At 41.1% G+C, this 18,885-nt stretch overlaps 1 protein-coding gene across 1 annotated transcript in view; it reads right to left on the bottom strand.

The window, feature by feature from the left end:
• Nucleotides 1–4,135: 4,135 nt before the first annotated feature.
• Nucleotides 4,136–18,885, bottom strand: part of LOC109916136 (ubiquitin-protein ligase E3A-like) — a 52,917-nt gene continuing 38,167 nt past the window's right edge. Inside the window, exons 7-10 of the mRNA XM_020515838.2 lie at nucleotides 13,461–13,616; nucleotides 6,551–6,624; nucleotides 5,729–5,872; nucleotides 4,136–5,212 (exon numbers count right to left, since the gene is read on the bottom strand). Coding sequence (XP_020371427.1) covers nucleotides 5,092–5,212; nucleotides 5,729–5,872; nucleotides 6,551–6,624; nucleotides 13,461–13,616 — 495 coding nt within the window. The 3' untranslated portion in view covers nucleotides 4,136–5,091. The remainder of the gene's footprint in view (nucleotides 5,213–5,728; nucleotides 5,873–6,550; nucleotides 6,625–13,460; nucleotides 13,617–18,885) is intronic.

Raw genomic sequence — 18,885 nt, 5'->3', positions numbered from 1 at the left:
ATGATGCTGCTTGGCCTGCTGTGTTCATCCAGCCCTGCACCTTGTTGTCTCGGATTCTCCAGCATCTGCAGTTCCTACTATCTCTGCTGAAAACCCTATTGTTTGTAATATATATAAATGATTTGAAGGAGAATGTAGGTGGTCTGATTAGTAAGTTTGCAGATGATATGAAAATTTATGCAATTGTGGATAGGGAGGAAGGTTGCCAAAGGATACAGCAGGATATAGACCATTTGGAAAGTTGGGCAGAGAAATAGCAAATGGAGTTTAGTCTGGATAAGTGTGAAGTAATGTATTTTTGGAGGTTAATTGTAAGAGGAAAGTATGCAGTAAATGGCAGGGGAGTTAGGTGCATTGATATACAGAAGGATCTTGTGGTGGAAGTCCATTCCTCTCTGAAGGTGGCAACACAAATGGATAAGGTGGTAAAGAAAGTGAACTGCATGCTTGTCTTCATTGGTCAGGGCAATGAGTATAAAAGATGGTAAGCCATGTTGCTGCTATATAAACTTTAGTTAGGTCACATTTGGAGTATTGTGTGCAGTTCTATTCACGATAGTTAGGATGTGGAGGCTTTGGAGAGGGTTCAAGGGAGGCTTACCAGGATGTTGCCTAGATTGGAATGTATTAGCTACAAGGAGAGGTTGGTCAAACGTGTTTTTGCTAGAGCATTGGAAGCGGAGGGGGCAACATGATAGAAATGTATAAAATTATGACAGGCATGGAAAGGGTGGATAGTCAGAATCTTTTTCCCAAGGAAATTGTCAAATACAAGGGGGCACTCTTTTAAGGTTACAGGGGCAAAGTTTAAAGATGTTGGTGGTAAGTTTTGTCTAGTGTGTGGTGTATGACTGATTGCATTACCAGGGAGGCCATAGAAGCAGATACAATATAGCAATGTTTAAAAGAGCATTTAGACAGACATGAACACGCAGGGAATACAGGGATATGGACCATGTGCAAGCAGATAGGATTAGTTTAGAATGGCATCATGGTAGACTGAAGAGCATCTTCCTGTGCTGTTCTATGTTTTAAGTATGTTGTGAAGATGACTTAAGAGGTTGTGGACGGATACAGATAGGTTGAGTGGGTGGTCAAAAATCTTGCAGATGAGTACAATGTGGGATAAGGTGAAGTCAGTCACTTTCACAGAAAGAATGAAAAATTTCACTACTTAAACAGAGAACAACTGCAGAGTTCTGAGGTACGGAAGTGTTTAGGTATTCCAGCGCATTAGTCACTAAACGTTAACGCGCAGGTATAACATCTAACCAAGGATGCTAATTGGATGGCAGCATTTATCACAAGTGGAATCTAACAAAAGTAAAGATATTACGCTTCAAATACACAGGGCATTGGTAAGACCACATCACAAATATGGTGTGCAGTTTTGGATTATTTATATAAGGAAGGATGCAATGCACTGGAGGCTGTTGGGAAGAGGTTTAATACCTGGAATGCGTGGGTTATCTTGAAAAAAGGTTGGACAGGCCGGGAGAAATGAAAGTTGGCTTGATTGAAATAGAAAAGAGCCAAAGATCAGTTTTTGCAAGGTGGACTTGGAAAGGATGTTTCCTCTTCTGGGCTAGTCTAAAACTAGGAAACAGATTCTTGTTAGAATCGAAGACTATTGGGTGTAGATGGGAATGTGGATTTCAAAAAACAGATAAACCATATTCTTACTGAATGGCAGACCAGGCTTCAGGGGCCAAATTATCTACTTCTGCTCTTTTTTTGTATGTTCCTATGCTCTCTGGCATTCAAGGGTGTCTTGATTTAGTACCATCCTTTTTCCTTGTAACGATAGATTTGTTCTGAACCCATTATTATCATCTCATCCACAATGCCCTCATTTACTTTAAACCAATTTACCTTTATGTACCTATTTCCAGTCCATTTCTGCCAAGACACATTTCACTGGTTGACCTTTCACTAATTTATGTGGATATATCTACTACCTGCCAATAGGCTATGGTAGTTCAAGGCTGCTAAGCACCACATTAAGGGCAAAAAGGGATAAGCATAAATGATGGCCAGCAATGCCCACATCCCATAAATGAATTAAAAAAAATGTTCACCAAACAGTTCCTCTTCCCTCTGCCTAGATTCACTCTATAAAATCAGGTCCAAAATTGCCCTTTTCCTTACTGGGCTCGTTATATTCAGTTGAAAAAGGATCTTATGTTTCATTTTTTATTTTTTCATTCCTGACTATATAAAGGGTTGTCTCTTAAAAGTAAAGCAATATTAACTTACCACTTGATGCCCTTTTATCTACAATCATATAGCTAGCAGCACAGAAATATTGAAGAAAAACAGACAGTATATTAAGTTCCTGGCTCCTGATTCCATATACCATTAATTTAAAATGTATGTATCTTTAATGTCAAACACAGTGGCAAAAGGTCCAATGAATCAGGAATAAACAGATATAGGCTGAGGTAGAAACCTAAGCTTTAAAAGTCCAAGCTGGCTGAAGCAATTTGTGTACTGGGGCTGCTTTGCTTACACATTTATATATTCTGGGTGTTATGGTCTAGGTGCAGTGGATGAATTGTATCAAATGTTGAGAACACGCCAGAAGCAAACATACATGGGTACAAGATTTATATCTTTAAACCAGGAATCTGCAAACTACATTGGGGAAACAAACTGTAGACTGGGTGACCGCTTCAGAGAACAGCTGCCTGCCATTTTTAACATACCACCCTGTTCTCTGGGCCAACATCAGTCTTGGGCTTGCTGCAGTGTTCCAGCAAAGCTCAGTGCATGTTGGAAGAACACCACCTAATTTTCCACTTGGGGAGCATGCAGCCCTCTGGACTCAATATTGAGTTCAATAATTTTATGGCCTGGACTTTCTCATGCCCTAGACCCCACCCCACACCCCAGGCCTTGTTATCACAATCTGCCATTCCACACTACCTATCGTTAGCCATAAAAAGTCTCCTTTAACAGCTATTCACTCTCCCAGCCCGATCATTATTCACTCCTTTGTATGTCCAACTATCTTCTCTCTTTGGGCTCTAACCCCATCAATCATTTACTCCTTAACCCCACCCTACCTTTTGCAACATTTTCCTAGCTACCATCAGTTCTGATGAGGGGTCACTAGACCTGAAACATTAACTCTAATTTCTCTTCACAGATGCTGCCAGACCTGCTGAGCTTTTCCAGCCTTCTGTTCTTGTTTCTCATTTACCGCATCTGCAATTCTTTCAGTTTTTACAAATTGTAAACTATACATGTGAGACCGATGATTAAGAGAGATCCTTATCGGAGTTCCTAAACAACCATGTGTGCATTGGATTGCCATAGCCTGGTAGGCACTATGCAGGCCTTGATTCACTTAGATACTACATGTGTGTGGCTGCACAAGAAAATAACCAGTGTGTAGGCCCAGTGATTTATGTCGATTAGGAGCACAGCAGCAGGAGTAAACCATTCAACTCTGACGTTCTAGATTATGACCAATCATCTACCTCAACACCATTTTTCTGAGCTATCTCCATATCCCTTGACATGATCAGTTTCCAGAAATCTACAACTTTCTGTCTTGAACAATGATTGATTTTCCACAGCCCTCTGGAATAAAAAATTCTAATGTTTCACTGGTCTCTGAAGAAATTCCCCCTCTGTTCAGTCCTAAATGGTTTGCCTCTTATTCCGAGGTGTGTCCCCTGTCCCCAGTCCCCAGATTCTCCCCAAACTCCGAACCAGGAGAAACATTCTTTTTGTATCTACATTGTTCAGCTCATAAATTCTTAAAATTACTTGATATGATTCATGAGGCTGATCATTCCATGAAATTCACATTCTGTTGCACCTAATTTTTCTTGTATCTAATATTGAAGCTACCAAATTGCAGAATCATGCTTTTCAGAGTTTAAACCCTTCATTAGTTACATGGAACAAATTAGGTATTTTTGTTGGGGTAAATTAAGATGTTAAAGTGTATTTGATCGTAGATTTTATTTTCAATAGCAAAGATGAGAGAGAGGAAAAAAATATAATGGTCAGATGATTGTTAAAGGCAAACAGGCAGCAGAGTTAGGTTTCTTCCCTCTCCCAACTGTTATAAATTTAATAATTGTCAGCAATTTAAAGAAGACAGCATGCAAACATTAACGCAAGATGCTACATGACAGCATTTTAATTCAAACATTACAGATCAAAACTCAATTTTAAACACCCTAATCAAGTACTGTCTACACAATCACTACACATCCTATTCTCAATTTTATTTATACATTAAATACAACTATGTATCAAGAGACATGATTCTCATTTTATTAATGGGCAAGGATCAAAAAGTTCAAATAATTTATTTTAAGTCACATACAACACACCATAGTATTCACTATGAAACAAGATTAGTTACATACAGTACAGGCCTCCTAAATTAAAGTGGCTTAATATTTGTGAGAATGCATATCCCCTTTGGGAAAAATCAAGCATAAAAATATACAAGATAGTGACAACCATCCCTCGATATATCAAAGAAAAATAGATAGGAAAAACCTTGAGCTTCAGGAAGACTGGCAGTGGTTTGGTTTTAAAAACACACTTTCATTAATGACTTCATTATTCTTCATTAAACTGGAAAAAACATTACGCCAATATTTTCACCCACATGAAATGCTAAACAGCCTTACCTCATCATATCCTTCTTTTGAGGGTTAGGATAAAAATGAAGGTGCCAGAAGGATGATAAAAAGATTTTACAACATTCCCTCTTTTTATAAACTGCAGTGACAACTGCTCCAGCTGGCATTACCAGCATTCACAGCTGCCAGTCACTGATCGACTGACAGCGCAATAAGGTGGGAAGTTCTGCTGATGACAGGTAGAAGTCCTGTCCCATACTAATGAAAGGGCCATTACCTGTAGCATTAAATTGGGTGAGATGCTCAGGGGAGATGGGCTCTCCCCTGTCATTTTTGTTGATGTGCAGGGAGCCAGTTTATAACGTTTAATATTATAATGTGACTTCTTTATGAACACATAACTGGCTAGTCTATATCTTAGTAGGGGATTTTGCATCTTCCTTTGAATTAGGCTTATGAGGTTGCTTGCATTGCCACAAGTTAATTACAGCATACCAAAGCCCTTTGAGTATGTGATTGCTTTAAGGAGCCTTTCCTTGAGCTTGTCTTTGCTCGAGTAGTCTGGCAGCAGGAGTACATTGAAGCACGTGTGCGTTGTTGGTAGCCTGTTGGTAGGAGAATGAAAAGTCACCGTAAACATTAAGAATTAATAATTCCAAATTCTCATCTAAGAATAATTTCAGTATTCTGCAATGTGTTTGTTTCAAATAAATCTCAAATACGTTGACGGAAATATAAACCGATGTGAATCATCAGTGCCTTACTCACTGTTCTACTTACAGCCGATTCAATTGTTCACTAAAAAGGACGTGTCTACAAACACTTTACAAAAATAAAGATCTCAGTTCTTTAAAGCCAATGAGTTACTTTTGAGGTGTTACTGATGTTATACAGAGTGTGAAAAGGGGTAGGAGGAGGCAAATGCAGTCATAACATCAGAATTGATCAAATGGGTCAAATTACCTGTTTCAATATTGTAGTAACACTGCAAATATCCTAATTTGAAATTATATTTGTGCCCCTCCAAAGTTATTTACATAGATTATTGACAATTGTAGCTTCTTATTGAACTCTATATAGAAACAAACCGTGCACAGGAAAGGTATTACCCTCAAACATACCTGTCTGAATCTGGTCCATTCTTGGTTATGATCAATTTAATTTTGCCAAGACCACCAACAGGAGCCCGGTCAGAACCTGTAGTGAACTGCAGAAACTGACGCTTCTGTTCTTCTGGGAGACTGTGAGTTATCCCCCAGAAATCTCTATAAAGTGTTTAGAAGAGGAAGAGAAGATTAGTTGAAAAAATTATATATTAAAAATTATAAGCAGTTGTTAGGTACTTCTAATCAAATTTCTGTGCTGTTCATACATTTTTATATGTTGTGTGCTAATTACCAGGATTGAGATTGCTCATGCTACACTTACTATATTACGTTTGAGCTCAGTGAATTGGATAAATTTGGGGTAAAATTAAATAAATATATAATCAATATTCTATTGAAGTCCATGCTTTGACCTATTAAAGAGCTAATTCTATTATACACAATAATATTAAAAATATCAAAAAAAAGTAAAAAGATGCTGGTTCACTGATCCAAAATAAAAGTCTATTTCAAAAACAGACTAATTTTCTCGGGAATACATTATAAGCTCCCTCTCCTGTTCTGCAAGTGCAAGGCTAAATAGACTGTTTTGATGTCATCACAGCAACAGATTATTTCCAATCTGATAAAGCATTACTATCATGTTATGACAGGTATGTGAAAAAAAATTGAGACTTGTTAGGCAAAGAACATTGTATATTTTATATATAAACATTTATTAGCCTGTTGCATGCCTCTAAAGATGGAGTTAAAACCTAATATAGAAGACGGCTTAGATGACAGATATGGGAAGTACAGAAAACAACATGCCAGTGTGAGAGAAGACAAAATAATTACCTTACTATCCTAGATTCTTTTGTGAATCCTCCATCATACTCTGTTGCCTCTTCAAGTGCGTGAAAATCCAGATTCTGAAACGTAACGGAACTGTAGATTATAAGCATCAACTCAACTGCCATATAAACGTGCTACAGAATACAGACACAAATAGTTCTTTACAAGGGAACAAGAAAGGACATTGACTAGAAGATAGGAACTGTTAAGAAAAAGGAAGAAAACAAACACACAGATAGAATTCTGAAAAGGTTTTGAAAGTATTGAGATGGGTAGCAAGGGAACGTGCTAGACATCTGATCATCTGACTTAATGACAAATGTGCCAAGGGAGTGCTGAGGTGTTTCTGAAGTTAAAAGGAAAATCAATGGTAATCTAGCCAGCAAAAGGTGAAGTAGGGCATACAACTGGAGTAGTTTGCCAAATAAACAGAAAGAGCAGGAGAATTTGAAAATGACCGAGTACTTTCTAAAATGTTAATGCACAGAGCACTTGTGAAGTTTGGAGGTAAAGCGTGCTCAGACATTTTGAGAAAGGGGTTGTAGAGCTCTAGATTAACTTAACACAAAGGATGTGTATCAATTACTAATTAAGAATTTTTAATGCATACGGCAATAAAATCTCTATTATATGCTTATTAATCTGTTTTTACAGAGTTGAAAATGATAGGGATTGGCAAAATTTTATTTTAAAAAATGAATGATTCTGGCTACAGTCCTCACTAAATCAAATGATGTACGTTTTATACAAGGGACAGGAATATTATACTGCAAAAATAAAATAAAATAAAGGTCCCTATTCCTTTAAGGTTAATTGCAATTGCTTGACATTCTTTAAATTAATATGGGTTAACTAATATCTGGTTAACTCTGGAAGGGGCAAAACGCAACCTACTCTTGGGAAATAGGGCAGGACAGGTGACTGAGGTGACATTGGGGAAGCACATTGGATCCAGTGATCATAGCCCTATTAATTTTAAAATAGTAACGGACAAAACTGGTCTACAGGCTCAAGTTCTAAATTGGGGCAATGGGAATTTTGATGGAATTAGACAGGAGCTTGTAGGGGTTGGTTGGAGTAGTTTGTTTGCAGGCAAAGGAAACTCTGACAAGTGCGAGGCCTTTAAAAGTGTGATAGCTAGAGTTCAAGATCTATATGTTCCTGTGAGGGTGAAGGGCAAGGTTGGCAGGAGTAGGGATCCCTGGATGACAAGAGGTATTGAGGCTTTAACCAGAAGAAAGGAGGAGGCATACTCAGGAACAGGTAGCTGGGATCAAGGGAATCCTTGGAGGTATATAGGAGATACAGGAATTTACTGAAGGAGGAAATCAGGAGAGTGAAAAGGGGACACAAGATAGCTTTGGCTGAGAAGATTAGAGTGAATCCAAAGAGATTCTTTAAGTATCTTAAAGGAAAAAGAATAACTAGAGAGAGAATAGGACCCCTCAAGGACCAAAGTGGACATGTATGTGTGGAACCGCAGGAGATGGATGAGATCTTCAATGAATATTTCTCCTCTTTGTTTACAGTGGAGAAAGATATGAAGACTTGGGGAAGTTAGTGGCAATATCTTGGGGACCTCACATGAGAGGTGATGTTGGAAGCATTAGAATGTATAAGGTCGATAAATCTCCTGGTCCTGATTAGATATATCCAAGGGGCTAGAGAAGAAATTGCAGGGGCCTTGGCTGATAATATTTGCATCATCATTAGCCACAAGTGAGGTCCTGGAGACTGGAGGGTTGTGAATGTTGTGCCTTTATTCAAGAAGGGCTACAAAGAAAAATCTGGGAATTATAGACCAGTACATTTATCATGTGTGGTAGGTACGTTACTGGAGAAGATTCTGAGGGATAAGATATACATGCATTTAGAAACACAGGGTTTGATTAGGAGTAGTCAGCGTGGCTTGGTGTATGGGAGATCATGTCTCTCAAATTTGTTACAGTTCTTTGATGAAGTGACCAGGAAGGTTGACGAGGGCAGGGCAGTAGCCTATATGGATTTCTGTAAGGCTTTTGATAAGTTTTCACATGGTAGGCTGCTCTGGAAGGTTAGATTGCATGGAATCCAGGGAGACTTGGAAAGTTGGATACACAATTGGCTTGATGGTAAGAAGCAGAGGGTAATCCTGTTAGGATGCTTGTCGGACTGGCGGTGTGCCTTAGGGGTTGGTGCTGGCCCCATTATTGTTTGTTACCAATATCAACGATTGGGTTGAGAATGTACAAGGCATGATTAATAAGTTTGCAGATGACAATAAAATAGGCAGCATCGTGGACAGTGGAAAGGTTATCAGAAACTGCAGCAGGATCTTGATCAGCTGGGGAGTGGGCCAAGAAATGGCAAATGGAGTTTAATATAGATAAGTGAGGTGTTGCATTTTGGAAAGTCAAATCAAGGTAGGAGTTTCATGGTGAATGTTAGGGCCTTAAGGAGTGTAGTGGAACAGAGTGACCTTAGAATGCAGGTGCACAGTTCTCTGAAAGTGGAGTCACAGGTAGACAGGGCAGTGAAGGCGGCTTTTGGCACACTGGCTTTCATCAGTCAGGGCACTGAATACAGTAGTTGGGAAGTTATGTTGCAGTTGTACGTGATGTTGGTGAGGCCGCACTTGGGAGTATTGTGTTCAGGTTTGGTCACCTTGCTATAGGAAGGATGTTATTAAACTGGAAAGAGTGCAGAAGAAATTTACAAGGACGCTGCCAGGACTCAAGTTACAGAGAGAGGTTGGACAAGCTAGGACTCTTTCTTTAGAGCATAGGAGACCGAGGAGGAATCTTACAAAAGTATTAAGATCACGAGAGGCATGGAGAGGGTGAATGCGCTCAGTCTTTTTCCCAGGATTCGGAAATCGAGGATTAGAGGGCATCAGTTTAATTTAAGTTCAACATGGCGGCAGGATAAGACGCTCCAGTCGGAGCTCCTCTGCTCGCTAGTTCGCTTTCCTTCTCCTTTCTTTTTTCTCTCCCCTCTCTGCAGTATTTTTTCCCCCACCTCTTGCCCCCCACCGCACCCAACTTTTAACTTTACCCCTAAGTGAGGAAAGGAGTTGGGTTGTGACCGGGGACCAGCTGGGAGCTGAACACACGGGCTGTGTGCTGCAGGAGCAGCGGACGGCAGGCCACAGGATCAATCGCGGGCCGGAGGATCAAGCGCGGGCCAGAGTTGGCGGCGGAACGGCCTGTTCAGCAGTGAGAGCAAACCAGTGAGGTGGCGGCAGTTTTGGTTCCTCCTAGGCCCCCAATTCCGGCGATCAAAGATCGATTTGGCAGCGAGAGTGGGCCTTTCTCCAATCCTGGGTGCCCTGGTAGTGGGAGTGGCAGTGCGGCGATGGTGTAGCTTATTCCACCGTTCTGGGTGGCAGCAGTGAAAGCACGGCTCTTCCGGGCAGGACTCATGGGCTGGCCCAGACTCCAGGCTGTCGCTGGGCCCAGGTGCCTGCACCGTGACTGAGCATTCCAGGCACATTTCTAGATTGGGACTTTGGCTTTTGAGATCCGGACCTTTTTCTCCCCATTTATCTTTTGACTCTGTTAAATAGTTAATTCTGGTTTTGTAACCAAGATCGTGCTAGGAAATGGCAATTAGGTGCACTTTTCACTGTAATCATGTATTCTTACACATAGTACATGCAACGGTAAAATCTAAATGTAATGAGGGGAAAGAATACATGGGAACCAGAGGGGCAACTTTGTTGTTTTTTTAAACATAGAGGTTGGTACACATATGGAATAAGCTACCAGCTGAAATGGTTGAGGTGGCTACATTAACAACATTTAAAAGGCATATGGATAAATACATGGATAGGAAAAGCTTAGAAGGATATGGGCCAAGCGCAGGGAAATGGGGTTAGCGTGGATGGACATTTTGGTCAGCATGGACCAAATGGCCTGTCTCCATGCTGTAGGACCCTGACTCTAAAAGCCAGTGAGCCTGTTGGCTTTGTTTGATTACCTAGCCAATTAAGAATTTTAGACATTGTGAAACTGACATGTCTTGGGAATGTGCTAAAAAAACTATTTTAAAGATGTTTGGTAAATGTGAGATTGTAGGCTGCTTGCAGGTGATAGAACATGCAAGGTATTTCAATTCTAGGTAGTAAATCAGGTTTAGTAGGAAATTGTTATTGGGAAAATTGATGGCATTAAAGGCTGACAAATCCCCAAGGCGCAATAATCTACATCCAGGAGGACTTAAGAAAATGACCCTCGCAATAGTGGATGCACTGGTGGTCATCTCAAGATTCTATTGACACTGGAACAGTTCCAATGGATTGGAGGGTAGCTAATGTAACCCCATTATTTAAAACAAGAGGGAGACAGAAAACAGGAAGTTAAGGCCTGTTAACCTAACATCGGTGATACGGAAAATGTTAGAGTTCACTATGAACCATTTAATAACAGAGCATTTGGAAAACAGCAAAAAGAATTGGACACAGAGTCAGCTTAGATTTACAAAACGGAAGTAAGTATCATGCTTGACAAATCTACTGGAGTTTGAAGATCTCACTAGTGGAGTTGATAAGGAGGAGCCAGCGGATGTGGTTTACTTGGACTTTCAGAAGGCGTTCAACCAGGTCCCACATAAGAGATTAGCATGTAAAATCAAAGCACATGGACATGGAATAGCATACTGGCATGGATAGAGAACTGGGTGGCAGACAGGAAGCAAAGTAGAAATAGCCAGATCTTTTTCTGAGAGGCGGGCAGTGACTTATGGAATACTGCAGGGATCAGTGTTTCGACCCCAGCTATTCACAAATCTCCAGAGTTGCAGGCAACACAAAAGTGGGTGAGGGAGTGAACTATAAGGAGGATGGGGACATGTTTCAGTTTGATTTGGACAAGTTGAGTGAGTGGGCAAATGCAAGGCAGATAATGTGGATAAATGTGAGGCTATCCACTTTGGTAGCAAAAACGGGAAGGCAGAGTACTATCAGAACGTCAACATCTGGTAAAAGGGAGATGCAGAGAGACTTGGGTGTCCTTAAAAAATCATGATGGGCATAGATAAGGTGAATAACCAAGGTCTTTTCCCCAGGGTAAGGGGAGTCCAAAAGTAGAAGGCATAGGTTTAGGGAGAGAGGGAAGATTTAGAAAGGACCTGATGAACAAACTTTTCACACAGCGGGTGGTGCATATATGGAACAAGCTGCCGGAGAAAGTGGTAGAGGTGGATACAATTGCAATATTTAAAAAACATTTGGACAGGCACATGGATAGGAAAGGTTTAGAAGGATATGGGACAAATGTAGGCAAGTGGGATTAGTTCAGTTTAAGCAACCTGGTTGACATGGATGAGTTGGGCCAAAGAGTCATATAGCATGGAAACAGGACTTTATGACTCTAAGTCACTGAAAGTAAGCATGCAATTGCAGCAGGTGGTGAGGAAGACCTCCATAGCGAGAGGATGTGAGTACAGGAGCAGGGATGTCTTGCTGCAATTCTACAGAACCTTGGTGAGACCACATCTTGAGTATTGTGGGGTTTTGGTCTCCTTGTCTGAGGAAGTACAACCAAGATTTATCAGACTGATTCCTGCGAAGACAGGACCGATATATGAAGACTTGATTGCTTAAGACTGTATTCACTGGACTTTAGACAAATGAGTGGGAATCTCAAAGAAACCTATAAAATTCTAACAGAATTACACTGTGTAAACACAGGAAAGATGTTCCCGATGACCAGACAGCCAGAACCAGGAGTTATAGTCTAAGCGTATGGGATAGGTCATTTAGGCTGACTTAAGGAGAATGTTCTTCATCCAGACAGTGTTGAACCTGTGGAATTCTCTGCAATGGAAAATGGTCAAGGCCAGAACACAATGTTTTCAAGGAGGAGTGAGATCTTCAGGTTAAAGGGATCAAAGGGTATGGAGAGAAAGCAAGAACAGGGTACTGAAGTAGATGATCAGGCACAGTCATATGGAATGGCTGAGCAGGCTCTAAGAGCCAATTGACCTATTTTTGCTCCTATTTTCTATGTTCTTATGTTTCTTTGAGACACTAATACAAATAGTAAATAACTGAGGCTACAGTATTGATTCTTGAAATACTGCACTAGTTACTAGATGGTATGCTTGTCTTGGAGCTGTGAAGCCAAGATTCACTAGATTGGTTTCTGGGATCAGAGGCTGTCCTATGATGAAAGTTTGAATAATCTGGGCCTTTATTCTGTGAAGTTAAGAATGAGAGGTAATCTTATTGAAACGTACAAGATTCAGAAGGGACTTGGTAAATACTGAGGACTGGCTTTCCCTGACTGGGAACCTAGAACAAAGGCAAAATCTCAGAATAAAGTATAAATCACCTACAATTTAGATGAGGAAAAATTTCTTCAAAGGGTGTGAATCTTTGGCATTTTCTACCCAAAAGATTTATAAATGCTCTGTCATTAAGTATACTCATGCTTAAGATAGATTTTGTCAATCTTGGGAAAATAAGGAGTTGGCAGGGAATTAGAGTGGAAGCAAATCAGCTATTATCAGATCAAATGGCAGAGTAGGGCCAAGAGGCTGAGAACTATTCCTGCTCTTAATTCATACATTTTTCTTCTATTCAAATGTTTTCATCACAACTTAGATAACTGCACCACTCCACACCCCAACAACTAATCAGGTGTCAAAAATATAATGCTACAAGATATAATCAGCAAAGATGAGAGCTTTACATCTGACCCAAGAACTAAAACCGAAATGGGACAGGCTTATTTCATTAAGCTTCCTAGAGTGGAATAAGTTTGATTTTTAGAATGTCATTGGCATTTTGAATCAATCACCTGCAAGACTTACTAATAGCACAGTTGCACAACAGCAGTGTCAATAGACAGCAAATTGCAAAATGAAATATTCTCCCATTGGAGTCTCATACATTTGGTGAATTTGGGCTCAGAACTAGTCAAACAATACTCACTCTGCTGCCACAGATCAGCTGTTCAATTTCTTCTGGCCTGAAAAGGTATCTTAAGGGAGATTCATTTATGACCATTTGGAAACCTCGACTGAATGCTTGGAATTGCTTTTCCACCGATTGGTTCAATATATAGTTGGTATATAGTTGGACAAATTCCTGCACCAAAAGAGACAATGTTAGAAGCCTAAATGAGACAGTTAACTTAAAAATGCTCAAAATAAAATAAAACTTCCCGTCCTGACAGCATCAATACCACATTAAAATAAAACAATATTTATGCAGTATGCAAATAACTCTTATGTCATAGCTCAAGATGTTTCTCAAGTTTCCTCTTGGGTCTTCTGATTCTTACCACAAATCTACACTACCTGGTCACTGGACCCTCAACTACTCGAAAAGTGGTTTCATGGGAGAGTCTAGGACCAGAGGGCATAGTCTCGCAATAAACAGGGCACCAATTTAAGACTGGGATGAGGGGAGTTTTGTCTCTGGTGGCTCGTGTCTTTGGAACAGCTTGCTTCAGAGAGCTGTGGGGAGAGACTGTGGGGATAGTTGTATTATTGTTCAGTAGGGGAATCAAGGGTTACAGGGAAAAAACAGGAAAATGGATGTGAGGAATGTCAGATCAGCCACGATCCTATTGAATGTCAGAGCAGTCTCGAGGTGCCAAACGGCCTACCCCTGTTAGTAGTTATTATGGTCTTATGCACCCTATTTATGCCCCTTAAAATCTATACACATCTACAAGGTCCTTCACCTAACCTTCAATCGTCCAAGCAAAGCAAGCCCCGCCTGTTTAATACTTCCTCAAAGCTCAAATCATCCAGAGCAGGAAATATCCTGGTAAATTTCTTCTGCACCCTCTTCATTGCACGCAACAATACCCTATAAATGTGGTAATTGGAAATGTACATAGTACTCCGGTTGTGTCCTAATCAGTGTTTTATACAGTTTCAGCATAACCTCTCTGCTTTTGTATTCTACGCTTCAGCTACTAAACGCAAGTATGCCTGCTTAACTACCTTATATATGTGCCCTGCTACCTTCAGGACTCAGTGGACATGCACACGAAGGTTCCTCTGGTCTTTAGTGCTTTCCAGAGTCCTACCATTCATAGTGTAATCTCTTGTACTGTTAGCACTTCCAATCTGTATCATCATCCAGGCTGAATTCCATCTGTCACTGCTCTGTGATCCGACCAGTCTGTTGACAACTTCCTGCAATTTATAGTTACCTTCCCAGTATTTACCACACTACCAATTTCTGTGCATCTTGCAAACTTCTTGATCATACCCCTACATTTAAGTTTAAATCATTAAGTGTATACCACAAAAAGCAAAAGCCCCAAACTGATCCCTTAGAATCCCACTGGGAGCAGACTTCCAGTCACAAAATCATCCCTCTACCGTCACCATTTCTGATCCTAAGTGGCTAAGAGACAACGTGCCCCTTTGTCTTTGATCCCATTGACACTTACTTTGTTGACCAGTCTGTCAAGAGGGACTGTGTCAAACATTTTGCTGAAGTCCACTTGGCCACATCAAATGCATTATCCTCATCAACACTCTTGGTTACCTCCTCAAAAGATTTCACAGAATTTGTCAAATGTGACCTTCCCTTAACAAGTCCATGCTGACTATTACTGATTAATCCAAGTCTCTTTAAGTGCAGAAACATTCTCTGTCTCAAAATTCTAATAACTTCCCCACCATAAACGTTAGACTGGCTGGCCTGTAATTTCCTGGTCCATCACTTCTTCCATTTTTAAATAAAGGGAAATTTTAGCAGTCCACCAGTCCTCTGGCACCTCAACTGTGGCTAGAGGGCCCCAGATATCTGCTCCCCTACTTTACTCAACAGTCGGGAATACATCTCATCTGGAGCTGCAGATGTATTCATTTCAAGGCTGCTATACCCTTTTGTATTTCCTCTTAATTTCTTTCTAATATCCTACAGTTTTACCTGTGTTGTCCTTTTCCATTGTGAAGATTGATGAAAAGTAGCCATTGAAGACAGTGCCCATATAGAGTCATGGGGAGTAATACAACATGGAAAACAGGCCCCTCGGCCCAAACTGGTCCATGCTGACCTTGGTGCCCATTCAGCTAGTTCCAACTGCCCACATTTGGTCCAAACCCCTCTAAACCCTTCCCATCCACGTACCTATCCAAATGTTTTTTAATATGTTGCTGTTGTACCTACCTCAACCACTTTCTCCGGCAGCCCATTCCATATACGCACCACTCTCTGCGTGAAGAAGTTACCCGTCAGGTCCTTCTTAAATCTTTCCCCACTCATCTTAAACCTATGCCCTCTAGTTTTCAATTCCCCATCCCTGGGAAAACAAAAGCTATACACATTCATCCTATCTATGCCCCTCATGATTTTATACACTGCAATAAGGTCATCCCTCATTCTCCTACGTTCCAAGGAATAAAGTCCTATCCTGGCCAACCTCTCCCTATAACTCAGGCCTGCTAGCCCTGACAAAATCCTCATTTCCCATGCCTTCTAGACTCACTTACTCATATGAACAACCAATTCCATCTGAGCTTCTCCCTCCTCTGAACTAGTTGCCAGGATCCCAAACCCCTGCCAATCTAGTTTAAGTTTGCTCAATGGCATTCGCAAACCTCTCATGAGGATGCTTGCCCTGTTTCTGTTCAGAATTAACTTGCTCAACATGTACAGTTCTCATCTCCCTGAGAAATAGTCCCAGTGTCTCAGGAATCTGTCCTGCACCATCTCTCCAGTCACACATTCATCTGTTCTGTCCTGCTATTACCGTGCTCACTGCCGAGGGGCCCTGGGAGTAATCCTGAGACTACAATGTTTGAAGCCATGCTTTTCAATTTCCTGCTGACCTCCCTAAAGACCATTTGCAAGACCTAATTTCATTTTCTCCCCACATCATTGGTTCCAACATGGACTACAACCTCTGGCTGTTCACCCTCTCCCTTCAGAATGCTCTGCAGCTGTTCCATGGCATCCTTGACCCTGGAACCTGGAAGGCAATAAGCTATACCAGAGTCACGTCTATAGTTGCAAAAGCATCAGTCTACTCCCCTGACTAATTAATCCCCTATCACTACTGCCCTTCTACATTTCTTCCCCCAGAACAACTGAACCACTCTCAGTGCTACGCCTTTGGCCTCCACAGAAGTTTCCAACTCTGAAAAAGTTTTCAAGTGAGATGCATTTGACAGTGTCCTTCACTACATTCCTAGACCCTTCTTCTGCCAGGCAGTCACATATTCCCACTTTGCTTACATTTCTTTGAGCCGTGGGGTGACCATATCTTGAAATGTGCTCTGCATGAACCACTCACCATCATGAATTCACTGTATTCATGAATTCAGCTGCTGCTTAAGCCCCAAACCCTGGAGCTTGAGTTGCTCCAGCTGGAGGCACCTCTTGCATAAATGGTCATCCAGACTGCCAGAAGTATCAAAGATTCCCCACATCGTTCAAGGTTTTCAAATTGTGGGCGTGAGCTCCTCATACGTACCTTAATTAAACAGAAGATATTCCCCTACTTTCATCTTACCTTATTCCTGCTGAAACATGTACTGGAAAAACAACTTATTCTCATGTAGATCCAAGTCAGGTTGGTCTGCTTTTCTTTGAGGGTCTTCACATCACCTGCTACTCTCACTGATGCTGACTGCCTGCTGTGGGGTGTTCACCTTAACCACTTCTTTTGACGATGCTATCTTTCACAGAGTTCTCACTTTGTTTGTTCCTCTCGAACTAGTCAACGCCTTGAAGTTGGCCATGCTTGTGTAGCCACACAAAGAAATTTAGAGGGATTACACTTATGCAAAATCACCCACGCAGTCCAAAAACAAAATTACAAGGAATGTAGCTATACAGAAAGAAAAACATTTCAGGGGTACTGGTAAAAGACAGTCAAGTGGTACTAGGTGAATTGCTCTTGCAAAGAACTAGCATGAATATCATCACTGACGTGGCTGACTGACAATTACAGAATGATATCTAGTCAGATTTGCAAGTGTTTGCCAGGAGTCTTCATGTCACTGACAAGTTGATTCTTGATCCACAGATCTTTGGCATCTGGGACGGGATGTCCCCTAAGGTGGTGAGTCTGGATTGCAGGATTTACTTCCTTTCCTTTCCACTTCTACCTCATCATTATGGCCCTGCAGTTTGTTAGACAAGTTGTTGGCATTTTAAATGGTTGCTAAATAGCTCTTCCCAGTCATTAACATAAATGCTGCCATGCTTCAAGATGAGCTTCAGAGTGTCTTTAGCATTTTCCTTGTCCTCCCTTGGGTTACTTGAGAGTTCAGGAAACAGGGCCTGGTGGGAAGACACTTTTTGGCCATCCAGACAGTGTCGAATCCACAAAAGTTGATTTACAGGGGTTTTGCCTGAACATCTCCTGTGTCCAGCCACCATCCAAGGGTCTTCCAGAAAATCAGCTTATTACCTATGTACTCTCTTCCCATGTGTTGAGCATGACATCATAAGATATACAAGTAGAAGTAAGCTATTCAGCCCATCTAATCTGTTCCACCATTCAACAAGATCAAGGCTGATCTGATACTCCTCGGCTCCACTTCCCTGTCTTTTCCCTATAACCCTTGACTCCCTCACTGATTAAAAACCGGTCTACCTCAGCCTTGAATATACTTAATGACCAAGCCTTGACAGCAATCTGTGGTAAAGAATTCTACAGATTCACTAATGTCAGCAAGAAGAAATTTCTCATCTCTAACATGAATGTGTGACCCCCTTAATCTGAGGTGATACCATCTGGTCCTAGACGCTCCCACAGGGAAACAACCTTTCCACAAGTACCCTGTCAAGTCCTCTAAGAAACTTGTATGTTTCAATAAGGTCACTTCTCATTCTAAATTCCAATGAGAAATTCCAGAGATAGGTAGGTTCTTGATTGCAGAGGGGATCAAGAATTATGGGGAGAAGGCAGAAGAATGGGGTTGAGGAATATATCAGCCATAATCACATGGTGAAGCAGACTGGATGGGCCAAATGGCCTAATTATGCTCCTATATCTTATGAGTACGGGCCAAAGAGTAGAGAGTTAGATCTTTTGTGGACCTGGCTTCAAGAAAGTCCTAGCATTTGTTCATCAGTCTTCCTACTGAATTAAGAGGATGCAGCAACGATATTACTGATGGAATTTCTCTAGTGCCGTCGTCCTATTGATGCACAGTCAAAGCTTCACTGCAATACAGGAGTGTGGCCTTTCAAAGAGATTGCGAACATACGTGAAGTGCTCAATTAAGGCCCTCCATACTAGGAAACATCCTGGTAAATCTTTTCTGTAGCCTCTCCAAAGCCACCACATCCTTCTGAAGAAGGGTCTAGGCCCAAAACATCAGCCTTCCTGCTCGGCCTGCTGTGTTCATCCAGCTCTACACCTTGTTATCTCAGATTCTCC

This window comes from Rhincodon typus, chromosome 1, assembly GCF_021869965.1.
Source record: "Rhincodon typus isolate 14 chromosome 1, sRhiTyp1.1, whole genome shotgun sequence".
NCBI classification, from domain to species: domain Eukaryota; kingdom Metazoa; phylum Chordata; class Chondrichthyes; order Orectolobiformes; family Rhincodontidae; genus Rhincodon; species Rhincodon typus.
Note: the sequence above shows the minus strand (reverse complement) of the source record. Positions and strands in the feature narration are given on the sequence as shown.